General features: G+C 42.3%; 1 protein-coding gene across 6 annotated transcripts in view; it reads right to left on the bottom strand.

Moving 5' to 3' along the window:
- The window catches only part of TMPRSS2 (transmembrane serine protease 2), a 62,594-nt gene that overhangs the window by 29,431 nt on the left and 19,426 nt on the right, over positions 1-13,737 (bottom strand). For 5 of the 6 annotated variants that reach the window (XM_084621561.1, XM_084621562.1, XM_084621563.1 and 2 more), the window contains exon 6: positions 8,892-9,011. The exons of the other annotated variant lie outside the window; for it this stretch is intronic. In XM_084621561.1, coding sequence (XP_084477687.1) covers positions 8,892-9,011 — 120 coding nt within the window. The remainder of the gene's footprint in view (positions 1-8,891; positions 9,012-13,737) is intronic. 6 annotated transcript variants of the gene reach the window in all.

The following is a 13,737-nucleotide window of genomic DNA, read 5'->3' as shown; positions in this document are numbered from 1 at the left end:
CTGCAGAGGCTGGAGGGAATTAAGCAGTTAAACTTTGTATTTCACCCAAACAACTTTTAACCGAAAATGTTAAAAAGGAAAAGTGTTAGAGCATTCTTGGTTTCTTTGCAGCCATTCTGAAAGAAAAATGGGCCCTTTTCCAAAGGAATGTCTGTAAATTAGTTTATTTTTGCCTGGCTATCTGATTAAAATCATTTGACTGGACAATTTAGTCAAATTTGCTAAAAGAACATAAGAGGGTTCTATTGGAACTTAACTGCGTCAAATGTATAAAGGGAATGTAAGATGTAAAAAACAGAGCAGTGTGGAAGGGATGTTGAAGGAAAAGAAAATGTGTATGTATCTGTCTGTGTGTGTGTAAATATGTAAAGTTCTAAGGACCAGTTAGTTTTGTTTTTGTTAATGCCACTAAAAATCCATTTGACTCTTTAATTCAAAGTTGCAAAACTGACAGACCTTTTTGCTAGACACAGGTAATTAGTGTTGTTTGGCTTTGGGATTTGGCATTTAACCCTTAAAAGGTAACTCAATGCTTTACAAAATTTAAAATGTTTTTAAGTTGTGGCTGCAGCAGGGCAGTCAAAATCAGGAGAATATATAAAAAAAAAAAATTGGATTCTTTTTGTTTGTTTTTTGTTTGTTTGTTTTTGTAACAAAATAGCAGATGAGAGTTGTAGTAAAAAAAAATAAATAAAAAAAGACAGTGCCTCTCTGAAGCAACAGCAGGGGTGAGGTGCACAAAACAAAAGGAAGCAATGTTAGAAACACTGAGTCTTAAAATGGCTCTGAGTAATCAGACTGTCACTTTGATAAAGGTACATGAAAACTCTGTAAGCAAAAAAAAGAAATAGTGACACCTTATGTAAAAATGGATCTGGATAATGTTATAGAAGTTAAACTATGGAAGAAATGTGCATTTGCCCCAGAACATGTGCAGGGTATATTGTAGAAGGGGCAAAAGAAATGCAAACATACCATGCTACTTAATTAAAATGCTATTAGGGCTCCAAAGGGAGCCACAATAGGTTGGGTTTTCTTTTTCAGATTGCTGTGTGTTTTGGAAGCAGAAGTTAAAAGTAATCAAAACTCTGGTGAAAGTTGATTGTGTCCCTTTTAAGATAGAGTCTCTGAGCTGCTGATGGCTTTAAATCCAAAAGCAGGAAGTTTCTGTGAAAATGCAAATTACCTAAATGATAAAGGAAGGAAAGAACTAGCAGCACAAAGGAGCTGCAGATAAAGGACATACCTGGTCAGCAAACAAATTGTCTAAATAAAAGGCATGGGATAACAAGATAATTTTAATACATTTAATGATAATAAGTATCCCTGTAACAACATATAGTGTGTATGATTTTTGGAAAAATCCTTTAAGGTCGTATGGTAATGATGCTTCTCAGTTATTACCTGTAAATAAAACTTAAAGCTTAACACAGCAGGAAAAACATTATAAACTTGGTCTGCTGTATAAGAAGGAAAACTCAGGGATTTAATGACTAAACAGTGGGATAATTTCCCCATAACCCTTAAAAGATAAAAGCCATTGAAACCTGGCCTGCCTATAGGACAAAAACAGGAAAATATGGGGGCAATTTCTCTGTTTTGCCTGCAATCAGCAAGGGTATTTGTAAAAGAAATATTTTAAGCAATAATCTGCCACCCCAAAAGGGGTAGAAACATGTTCTTTTTGTCTTTCAGAAAATCAGGAAAAGCTGCCAGCTGAAAAGCAACCCAATACCATGAATCTACTGTCACAATAGAAATTGTGTTCTGTGTTCTATGTTTTGTCTTGTGTTTTGTGTTGTTTCTAGCACTGTTGTGTGTTTAAAAAACAAAAATACTGAAGACCTGCAGGAACTTAAAAATAAATTAAGCTTTCTGTCCCAGCTACAGGACAGCCTGATACAAAAACAAGTACATGCCAATGTAGACTTGGTCCAAATTGGTCTGGGTAACCTAAAAGGCCAATGGAATCTTTAGTAATGGCTTAATACCAGCACATGGCTTATCCATAAGAAAAAAAAAAATATTAGAAATAGGAAACTACACAGCCATAGCTATGGGATGCACTGAAATGCAGATACCTGCACTAGCTACTTTGGAACACAAAATGTTCTGGGTCATACTGGGAAATATTAAGGGTTTGATGCATTTGTTAAAAAAGAAAGAGATCATTGTTTGACACTTATCAATATGAATGGATGCAATATGTTTCCAGTATTGTAAACCAGACTTGTTAATGGAAGAAATTGTTGTCAAAATTGCACACCAACAGTCCCTGGAGGCAAAGGTATTGAAGGTTAACCCACTCCCCATATTACACATGGGATCCTTTTGGCTACCCTGGACCTTGAGCCAGTGGGCTGGGGAGGGAGGGAAGCTATTGGACACTAGAGGTTGTACCGAATGGACTCCTCAAAAGTGGGCGTGCCTCACCTTGCCTGTTGCCCCAGAACCTTGTAGTAAAGATACATCACTAGGATCATGTATGTGGCATGAATTGGAATCACAAACTCAAATTGCCTCACAGTACTTTCTCTTGAATAGGCTACATAGAAAGTGACACTGACGATTATAAATCTTAGTGTCAAAAGGGGGATTATGTTGGATCATATTAAAGAAGTTCTGTATTAAAATCACAAATGAGTTTGATTCCCCAGAGTTTCAATTCCAGGGTATTACTAATTAAGAGCTCTCTTGGTTTTTGGTACTGTTTCTCTCCCTCTATGTGTGAAACTTGCAAGCTGCTAATTGTGTTAGTACACTCTAAGACAGAGTCTGTTCTCAAAGCAATTCACAGAGAGAGAGAGAGACTCAAAGCAATACTCTAACAACAGAAACAGCACCCAGAGACTCCCCACCCTTTTGTTGTATTAACAATTGTGATTAAAATAGAGATAGAGGATGTACGTGGATGGATGCTTGGTGTGGATAATAACTGAATGATCAGGGAGGTGCCAGCCTAAGAATCCAGTGTCCATCGGCTGAAGAAGGCGTCAAGTGGAAATAACCAGAGGACCCCCCCCCCCCGGAGGGCAGACTGGAATCCACCCAACAGCCTCAAGGATGGGAGAACCAAAGAACAAGATAACATCTTGGAGCCGTCAGGAATGTGTTATCTGCTGATTGATTCAGCAACAGCATGATGAAGCAATTCCCATAGACTGGCATAGGAAGAAATTCCTATAAAAATAGACTCTAAAGTGAGAACTTTGGGGGGTCTGATTCTGCAAACCAACTTCCAGGAGCATCAGATGAGCATCTGACAAGGCCCTGCTCCCTCCTCATGTCCAGGCCACCTGGCCAGTGACTTGGCATGAGCAACTCTAAGGCTGGTAACTATGATAACAACCTTGCAGAACCTGTGTGTGTGTGTGTGTGTGTGTGTGTGTTTGTATGAATGAATGTGAGAATAAATACGAGATTGAATGGAATGTTATAGCTATAACTAACTGCTTACTATGATTCTTTCTGTATTCACAATAAATGTGGTATTTTGCCTTTTTCCCTTTAATAAGATCCTGCTGGTTTTTATTTTATTGGTACAACAGGGGAAGGCATAAGAACATAAGAATGGCCATACTGGGTCAGACCAAAGATCCATCCAGCCCAGTATCCTGTCTGCCAACAGTGGCCAATGCTAGGTGCCCCAGAGAGAGTGAACCTAACAGGTAATGATCAAGTGAGCTCTCTCCTGCCATCCATCTCCACCCTCTGACAAACAGAGGCTAGGGACACCATTCCTTACCCATCCTGGCTAATAGCCATTAATGGACTTAACCTCCATGAATTTATCCAGAGCTGGTGGAAAAGGAAGTTTAATAAGAAGTGAGCCAAGCCAGGTCATTGAACTCAAGCAGATAGTATCACCACCACCCCCGAGATTGTTGTAAGAAAACAGCTACACAATAGGTAATGCAGACATTTCTAGGGCCTTGTCTATGCCTTGGTCTACACTAGGAGTTGAGGTCAAATTTAGCAGCGTTAAATCGATTTAACTCTGCACCCGTCCACACGACGAAGCCCTTTTTCTCGACTTAAAGGGCTCTTACAATCGATTTCCTTACTCCACCCCTGACAAGGGGATTAGCGCTGAAATCGGCCTTGCTGGGTCGAATTTGGGGTACTGTGGACACAATTAGACGGTATTGGCCTCCGGGAACTATCCCAGACTGCTCCATTGTGACGGCTCTGGACAGAACTCTCAACTCAGATGCACTGGCCAGGTAGACAGGAAAAGGCCCGCGAACTTTTGAATGTCAATTTCCTCTTTGGCCAGCGTCGCAAGCCGCAAGTGACCATGCAGAGCTCATCAGCAGAGGTGACCATGATGGAGTCCCAGAATGGCAAAAGAGCTCCAGCATGGACCGAACGGGAGGTACGGGATCTGATCACTGAATGGGGAGAGGAATCCGGGCTTATCAGAACTACGTTCCAGTTTTCAAAATGCCAAAACATTTGTCAAAATCTCCCAGGAAATGAAGGACAGAGGCCATGACAGGGACCCAAAGCTGTGCCGCATGAAACTTAAGGAGCTGAGGCAAGCCTACCAGAAAACCAGAGAGGCGAACGGCCGCTCTGGGTCAGAGCCCAAAACATGCTGCTTCTATGATGAGCTGCATGCCATTTTAGACGGTTCAGCCACCACTACCCCAGCCATGCTGTTTGACTCCTTCAATGGAGATGGAGGCAACACAGAAGCAGGTTTTGGGGATGAGGAAGATGATGATGATGAGGTTGTAGATAGCTCACAGCAAGCAAGCGGAGAAACTGGTTTTCCCGACAGCCAGGAACTGTTTCTCACCCTAGACCTGAAGCCAGTACCCCCCAAACCCACCCAGGCTACCTCCCGGACCCGCCAGGTGGAGAAGGTACCTCTGGTGAGTGTACCTTTTAAAATACTATACACGGTTTAAAAGCAAGCATGTTTAATGATTAATTTGCCCTGGCATTCGCGGTTCTCCTGGATGTACTCCCAAAGCCTTTGCAAAAGGTTTCTGGGGAGGGCAGCCTTATTCCATCCGCCATGGTAGGACACTTTACCACTCCAGGCCAGTAGCACATACTCGGGAATCATTGTAGAACAAAGCATTGCAGTGTATGTTTGCTGGCGTTCAAACATCCATTCTTTATCTCTCTGTGTTATCCTCAGGAGAGTGAGATATCATTCATGGTCACCTGGTTGAAATAGGGTGCTTTTCTTCAGGGGACATTCAGAGGTGCCCGTTCCTGCTGGGCTATTTGCCTGTAGCTGAACAGAAACGTTCCCCCCTGTTAGTCACGGGGAGGGAGAGGGGCTAGCCACGTGCTGGGGGGGATGCAAAATGCGACCTTGTAACGAAAGCACGTGTGCTATGTATGTAATGTTAACAGCAAGGTTTACCGTGAAAGAGTGTACCCATTGCTCTGTAAAATGTGTCTTTAAATACCACTGTCCCTTAATTTTTATTCTCCACCAGCTGCATGTGTTTCAAGGATCACAGGATCTTCTCCTTCCCAGAGGCTAGCGAAGATTAGAAGGCGAAAACAACACACTCACGATGAAATGTTCTCTGAGCTCATGCTGTCCTCCCACACTGACAGAGCACAGACGAATGCATGGAGGCAGACAATGTCAGAGGCAGGAAAGCACAAAATGACCGGGAGGAGAGGTGGTAGGCTGGAGAGAGGGCTGAAGCTGAAAGGTGGTGACAGCGTGATGAGAGGAGACAGGATTTAATGCTGAGGCTGCTGGAGGATCAAACTAATATGCTCCAGCATATGGTTGAGCTGCAGGAAAGGCAGCAGGAGCATAGATCGCCGCTACAGCCCCTGTGTAACCAACCGCCCTCCTCCCCAAGTTCCATAGCCTCCTCATCCAGACGCCCAAGAACGCAGTGGGGGGGCCTCCAGCCACCCCACCCCAGAGGATTGCCCAAGCAACAGAAGGCTGACATGCAATAAGTTTTAAAGTTTTAAACTTTTAAAGTGCTGTGTGGCCTCGTCCTTCCCTCCTCCACCACCCCTCCTGGTGCTTCTCTCCTCCTCCACCCCTCCTGAGCTACCTTGGTAGTTATCCCCCTATTTGTGTGATGAATTAATAAAGAATGCATGAACGTGAAGCAACAATGACTTTATTGCCTCTGCAAGCGGTGATCGAAGGGAGGAGGGGAGGGTGGTTAGCTTACAGGGAAGTAGAATGAACCAAGGGGCAGGGGATTATATCAAGGAGAAACGAACAGAACTTTCACACCGTAGCCTGGCCAGTCATGAAACTGGTTTTCCAAGCTTCTCTGATGTGCACCGCGCCCTCCTGTGCTCTAACTGCCCTGGTGTCTGGCTGTACGTAGCCAGCAGCCAGGCGATTTGCCTCAACCTCCCACCCCACCATAAATGTCTCCCCCTTACTCTCACAGATATTGTGGAGTGCACAGCAAGCAGTAATAACACTGGGAATATTGGTTTCACTGAGGTCTAACCGAGTCAGTAAACTGCGCCAGTGCACTTCTAAACGTCCAAATGCACATTCTACCACCATTTTGCCCTTGCTCAGCCTGTAGTTGAACAGCTCCTGACTACTGTCCAGGCTGCCTGTCTATGGCTTCATGAGCCATGGCATTAAGGGGTAGGCTGGGTCCCCAAGGATACATATAGGCATTTCAACATCCCCAATGGTTATTTTCTGGTCTGGGAATAAAGTCCCTTCCTGCAGCTTTTGAAACAGACCAGAGTTCCTGAAGATGCAAGCGTCATGTACCTTTCCCAGCCATCCCACGTTGATGTTGGTGAAACGTCCCTTGTGACCCACCAGTGCTTGCAACACTATTGAAAAGTACCCCTTGCGGTTTATGTACTCGCTGGCTTGGTGCTCCAGTGCCGAGATAGGGATATGGCTTTAGTGTATGGCCCCACCACAGTTAGAGAATCCCACTGCAGCAAAGCCATCCACTATGACCTGCACATTTTCCAGACTCACTGTCCTTGATATCAGCAGATCTTTGATTGCGTGAGCTACTTGCATCACAGCAGCTCCAACAGTAGATTTGCCCACTCCAAATTGATTCCCGACTGACCAGTAGCTGTCTGGCATTGCAAGCTTCCACAGGGCTATCGCCACTCGCTTCTCAACTGTGAGGGCTGCTTTCATCTTGGTATTCTTGTGCCTCAGAGCAGGAGAAAGCAAGTCACAAAGTTCCATGAAAGTGCCCTTACGCATGCGAAAGTTTCGAAGCCGCTGGGAATCATCCCAGACCTGCAACACTATGCGGTCCCACCTGTCTGTGCTTGTTTCCCAAGCCCAGAATCGGCGTTCCACCGGATGAACCTGATCCATTAGCACCATGATGCCCACATTGCCAGGGCCCGTGCTTTGAGAGAAGTCTGTGTCCATGTCCTCATCACTCTCGTCACCGCGCTGACATTGCCTACTTGCCCGGTTTCGCTTTGCCAGGTTCTGGTGCTGCATATACTGCTGGATAATGCGTGTGGTGTTTAACGTGCTCCTAATTGCCAAAGTGATCTGAGCAGGCTCCATGCTTGCTGTGGTATGGCATCTGCACAGAAAAAAGGCACGGAACGATTGTCTGCCGTTGCCCTGATGGAGGGGGGGCGACTGACGACATGGCTTCCAGGGTTGGCTTCCAGGGAATTAAAATCAACAAAGGGGGTGGCTTTGCGAGAAACAGAATGGCCCCCTCAAGGATAGAACTCAAAACTGGGTTTAGCAGGCCGTTGATTTCACGGAGGGAGGGAGGAGAAAATGAATACAAAACAAATCTGGTCTATTTCTGGTTTTGATCCACTTCACCTATCTTTATACATCTTGCTGGCAGCAGACTGGGCAGTACGACCGCTAGCCATTGTCACCTCCAGGGTGCTTGGCAGAAGACGGTGCAGTATGACTGCTGGCCATCATCTTCTGCTGGCTGCCGATTAAAAGACAGTGCACTGCTGGTAGGACTGAATCGCCATGAGACGAAACTTAAAAGGGAAATTACCTGGCTGAGTCACTCCCATGTTTGCCCAGGCGCCTCTGACCTCATCGAGGTCGGTTGAAAGAGGACCCAGGACTACGTCGACGACGGCTACCAGTCATACTGCACTGTCTGCTGCCAAAAGGCAATAAACTGCTGCTGTGTAGCAATGCAGTACCACGTCTGCCAGCACCCAGGAGACATACAGACAAGCGGGCTCCATGCTTGCCGTGGTATGGCGTCTGCACAGGTAACTCAAGAAAAAAGGCACAAAACGATTGCCTGCCCTTGCTTTCACGGAAGGAGGGAGGGAAGGGGGGCCTGACGATATGTACCCAGAACCACCCGCGACAATGTTTTAGCCCCATCAGGCACTGGGATTTCTACCCAGAATTCAAATGGTCGGCAGAGACTGCGGGAACTGTGGGATAGCTACCCACAGTGCAACGCTCCAGAAGTCGACAGTTGCTTCAGTACTGTGGACACACTCCGCTGACTACATGCATTTAGAGCATTTGTGCGGGGACACACACAATCAACTGTATAAAAACGCTTTCTACAAAACCGACTTCTATAAATTCGACCTAATTTCGTAGTGTAGACATACCCTATATTAGGAAGTTGCACCAGTTTAATTTAAGGTGCGATTTTAAACTGATTTGGCACAAAATCCTGTGGAGGACATTTTGATTTGGTTTAAGTATGAGTTATTTTAGTCCAGCAACTCCATTAGCAATGGACTTAAGCTAACTGATATTAAGCCACTCTAAAACCAAAAGACAACTGTCCATACAGGGATTTGAACTGGTTTAACTAAATCAGTTAAAGTCACACCTTAAACTAAGCTAGTGCCACTTTCTAATGTAAATGAGGGCTAAGGAAGGAGAAGTCACCAAGAGGTTTCCAAGAACAATTTTACCTCTGCATACTTGAAATACTTACCACATCGGTTTTCATCTTCACCATTGGAACAGTGGACCACTCCATCGCACCACTGAGATGGTGACACACATGTTCCTGAAGATCCACACACTATTGATGAGCCAAAACAGCTATTGGCCTCTGCAAGGGGATCAGAGTGGAAAGGAGATAGGTGATAGGTGTGGGGTCATTAAAAAGGATCCTTAACGTAAGAGTGAGCCACAAATTGTTATGATTTCTGCTGAGTTTTCTAGGAGAATATCAATTTAATCAAGGCATATGTTGAAAGAGCTTTTGATTGTTTGTACAATTTGGGGAAAGCACATACAAAACAACTATGGACAAGAGGGCTGGTAAAATGGAAGAATGTATATTCTTCTATTCTATTGCACCTGTTGCCAGAGGTAACTGTCAAGGAAACTTTTGTTTATTAGCTAGTTAAACCTGATGGTGATAACCGTGAACTAAACTAGCACCATTAAGCTCACAGCTGGCACTGAAGATTAATTTATAAATGAAAAAGGCAAGAAATTAATATAGACTAACTGCCACCACTAGATATATACCATTTTTAAACAGGACAGGATTTTTTTTTTTAAAACACTATTTTTTCCCATACAATCAAAGGTTGTAAAATATATTGAAAAATAAATTTAAACCTCAAAGACAGACCTGCCGGGATACACTGTTCACTTTATAAGGGCAGCAGACCATTAGATGAGAGGAATACATGAACCTCTTTTTAAAATAACTTGCTTTTCAGAGATTCAGCATTCTGTAACTGGTGTGATTAATGCATGCGGTGGATATTAAAATAGGTATTAATATCTAAGCAGGCATTCCCCATTTTGGAAGTGTTCTCAATTATAAATTTTCATAGAGTTTAAGGCCAGAAGGGACTATTAGACCATCTAGACTGACCTCCTGAATAACGCAAGCCATTAAGTTTTACCCAGGTGCCCCTGTTTTAAGCCCAGCAACAGGTGTTTGACTAAATTTAAGGAAATTATACACATATACTTAACAGCCTGCTTGGGAGCCAGATTTCTGTTAGGATGCCAATTAAGTAGCTTATTCCATTTCAAATCATCACTATAAAAATGAGGAAAAGTTTCTTCTTGTGAGGAGGAAGTGAATTCAATATCAAGCAAAATCCACTCTGTACTGAATGGGTCATTCTGCAATTTTTTGTATATGTTCATTAAAACTGGTCCAAAAGTGTTATATTTTCCTCTATGAAAAACTTCAAACTTCGGGTGGAGGGGGTCAGTGTTTTTCCCTCCCTTACACCCAACCCCAGAATTCCTTGGTCTTCCAGTTTGAGAGTTGAAATATTCTCTTTTTTGAATTCTCCCCCTCACTCTTCTTCACCTGTTCCTTTCACTATCACCATCTCACACACACACTCACTCATGAAAAAGGTGTGGGGAAGAAAAAGAAGAGAGGGCAAAAAGCCCCAGAAAACTACAAGATTTTCAGTTCTTCCCACCAGAAAATTTTTACTAAAATGAACATTTGTGTTTTAGTGGAAAAGTAGTTTCTTCACTGAAAAACTGCTTCAATTAAACTATTTGAACCAGCCCTAATATTAGGAGATGGAATAGAGGGTCTGATTTTATTTTATATTTTTTAAAGAGCTAATGAGTTCTCCTGACTCCACCTGAAGTAAGTGGGAGCTGCTGGTGTTCAGCACCAGAGTGGTCCAGAGGAGGTCTATTCCATTTGCAGACAGTTTAAGGAAATGCGTTCACATTTGACACAGGAAGTTGTGTTCGGTGTGTCTGCACCTCCAACTGTCTACCTCTGCCCCAGACCCGAAATCCTTCTCTTCAAAAGTTTAGTGAAAACCAATACATCTCCACAAAACATTTCAGCTTTGACAAAACAGCATATTTCATGGAAATAAAGTGCTCCAATCAGTTCTATGCAGCACTTGTGAAAAATTAGTCAGGCCTAATATGTCTACCATACCTGATCCTTCCTTTCTTCCCTTCACGGTTGCAGTTAGGGGGAAGCTGTATAACTTAAAACCTCACTCCAGAGGCTGCATATCCAGGAGCGGCCCTAGACTAGCTGCCAGCAACTGGTGCCCTAGGTGAACCATGCAATCGGTGCCCCCAGCCCCCAAGCCCCAAGGGCAGATCTAGGCTGAGGTTTTTGGTAAACTGGGAAACATTTTGCCCCTTTTTTCCTTCTAATATTTTTAAGCTTTTTTTTTTTTTTTTAATAAACAGAGGCTTAATTATTCGGTTTGTCCGTCCATCCAACCAACGTTTCTGAGATCTGATAAAAAGACACAAAATTTTCAGAATAAATTTGTACAAGACAGTTAGATGATATTTCAGTCCAATTTCAAATAAAAATGCATTAAAAATGTTAATTATAATTTTTATTACTACAAATCTGAAATCGTCCATTACGTTATCCTGCTTTAACTGCCATTACCACCACATCCAATGTAGAAAGAAATAAGAAAACTCTTCAATGAACTTTAACCTGTATTTACAAAACACTTCAAATAAAAAACTCTGTGCTCTTAAAACATTACTTTTCCTTTCTTTAAGTTTTGAAAATTCAGTCACGAGTTCTTTTAGATCCAGTTTTCCAGTTATTTCATGCTCTACTGACAAACTTCCGTACTTCTTCACGAGTGGAACGTTTCTTAAGTTGTCTTGAAAAAGCCTGAAGCTCACTACACAAATCTGTAGCATCAATGTCTTTTGAATTTTCATGAGTCCATGCAGACTCCAGTTTTATACAAAATTCTCTTATCTGTTTTTCTGTTTTCTTTTGAAAGCTGTGGATATCATATAGAAAGCCAAGTATGGACTCTAGCTGCTGCATCTGTTGAAATCTTTCATCAGCCAAGTGAATAGCAGTATCAAGGACTGAAAAGTAGAAATTCACTTTGAACCTTTGTTTTGGGTTCTGAATGGGTGTGTTTTGTCAGTCATACAAAAACTGCTGTTTCTTTTGCCGAATGCGAACTGGCTCTGGTTCAAATTCTGTCGGAAAGTCTATTTCTTCACCAAGCTCAAGAGACTCTACCAGTGTTCTTTTGAACCCTTCATCACTTCTGAATTCCTCCAGAATATTTTTAGTTTGCTGAAGTTTTTGAATAGCAGAACGTATGTTCAAGTTCTTTTCCTGAAGCTGCTTACTAGTGAGGTTAATCTTGAAAAGGAATTTATACCACAAAATGAGTGAAGTCACAAATTTGAACTTGGAAAGGCCATTTGCAAGAGCTTCTGCATCTGAACGTGCCTTATTGCCAGATGACCCAGTAAAGGTAGTATCAGAAATTTCAATTCGGGCTTCATAAATGTTTCCAAGTTCATAGCGAAGAGGCTATGGTTTCACAGTTAGAGAATTCACATGGTGAGTCAGAATCTCCCAATGGCGTGTTGAGCCTGAGAAAAAACACAAACATGTTGCACTGGGTGAAAGAAACTGCTTGCCTCCTAACAGCATCATTGACAACCAAATTCAGGGAATGTGCATTGCAAGGAACGAAAAAGGCCCTAGGATTGATTTCCATCATTCTCCTTTGCACGCCAAGTCTTTACCCTTCCTATTACTCCCATTATCATAGCCTTGGCCATGTAAGTTTTCAACAGATAATTACACTGTTTCAAGCTCTTGTAGAATAGTTTCAGTCATAAATGCTCCAGTCGTCTCCTTCAGTGGTAAGAAACGCAAAAAATGTTCCTTTATGAGCACGCCGACATTATCTTCATCTGCAGACTTTTCCATATCCACAAAACGAATGATCGTCATTTGTTCAACATGAGTCACATCTGGTGTACAGTCCAGTATTATTGAAAAGTATTTTGCAGAATGGGCAGCTTCTACAATGTTCTTTTTAATGGCATTTGCTAGGATTTGAATCAGTTCATTCTGCATATTTTTTCCTAAGTAATGAACCTGTGTTTCATGATCAGTTATTTTACATAGATGGTCCTTCATGACTGAATCAAACAAAGCGAGGTATTCAACAAATTTTTTAAAAAGTTTCCATTACCTGGAGTATATAAATTTTTCACTTCTACCGCGGCCGCAGAATGCTAAATTTTGCCCACCAAGAACTCTCACTAAAGCAAACAGACGCTCTAATATTTGTTGCCAGTATTCTTCTTTCCTCGATCACACGTAAATTTTCTTCGATAGTTTTTCCTTTTTTCAATCATAATTCAAATTCTTTCCAATTTTGAAAACATTCCAAATGTTCTGTACTTCTTTCATGTGAAGAGAGAATTGAAGAGATGTTTTTCCAGTCCTTTGAACCATTTTCAGTAAGTGATGTACCAATTGCTTGATTTCTAAACAACTTGCAGCAAAAGCAAAACAGAGTCCTTCGACACTGAATATTGTAACCAGTTTCGATGAATTTCTTCCCCATTAATTAGTTTCCTCTTGTAATGCTAAGCAGAGAATTTTCTTTTATTTCCATCCTTAGGAAAGGAAAATTCGCGAACTTTTTTGGGTCCATGTTCCACGAGAAGTTGCCGCATACTGTCATCACATCTGGGCTATGAAGTTGGGTCCCCTTACTGTAACTTGTTTGTAACTTCCTCATCCTTTCTTCTTTCTACTTCATTTACTTCAAATTCTGCATGTCTCTCTGAAGATAAATACATTTTCTCCACTTCCATATCAGTCTGATGCTGTGAGCTGCCTTCATCTAGAAGTAAGTTTCCATCATCTTGGGTTTCCAAACTGCTTCCATGCTATCCTCCTCTCCAAGTAAAATTCCTTCATCTGGATGCTGTGAACTGCTTCCATCTTTATTTGGATTAAAAGAGAAGATATTTCAGGAAGGATCCCTGCTGTTTTGCTTGGTCCTTTTCCTTCTCAGCCTTTCATTTAC

The sequence above is a fragment of the Lepidochelys olivacea genome (genome assembly GCF_965140295.1).
Source record: "Lepidochelys olivacea isolate rLepOli2 genome assembly, chromosome: 1".
NCBI classification, from domain to species: domain Eukaryota; kingdom Metazoa; phylum Chordata; order Testudines; family Cheloniidae; genus Lepidochelys; species Lepidochelys olivacea.
This window is presented reverse-complemented; position numbering and strand designations above follow the sequence as displayed.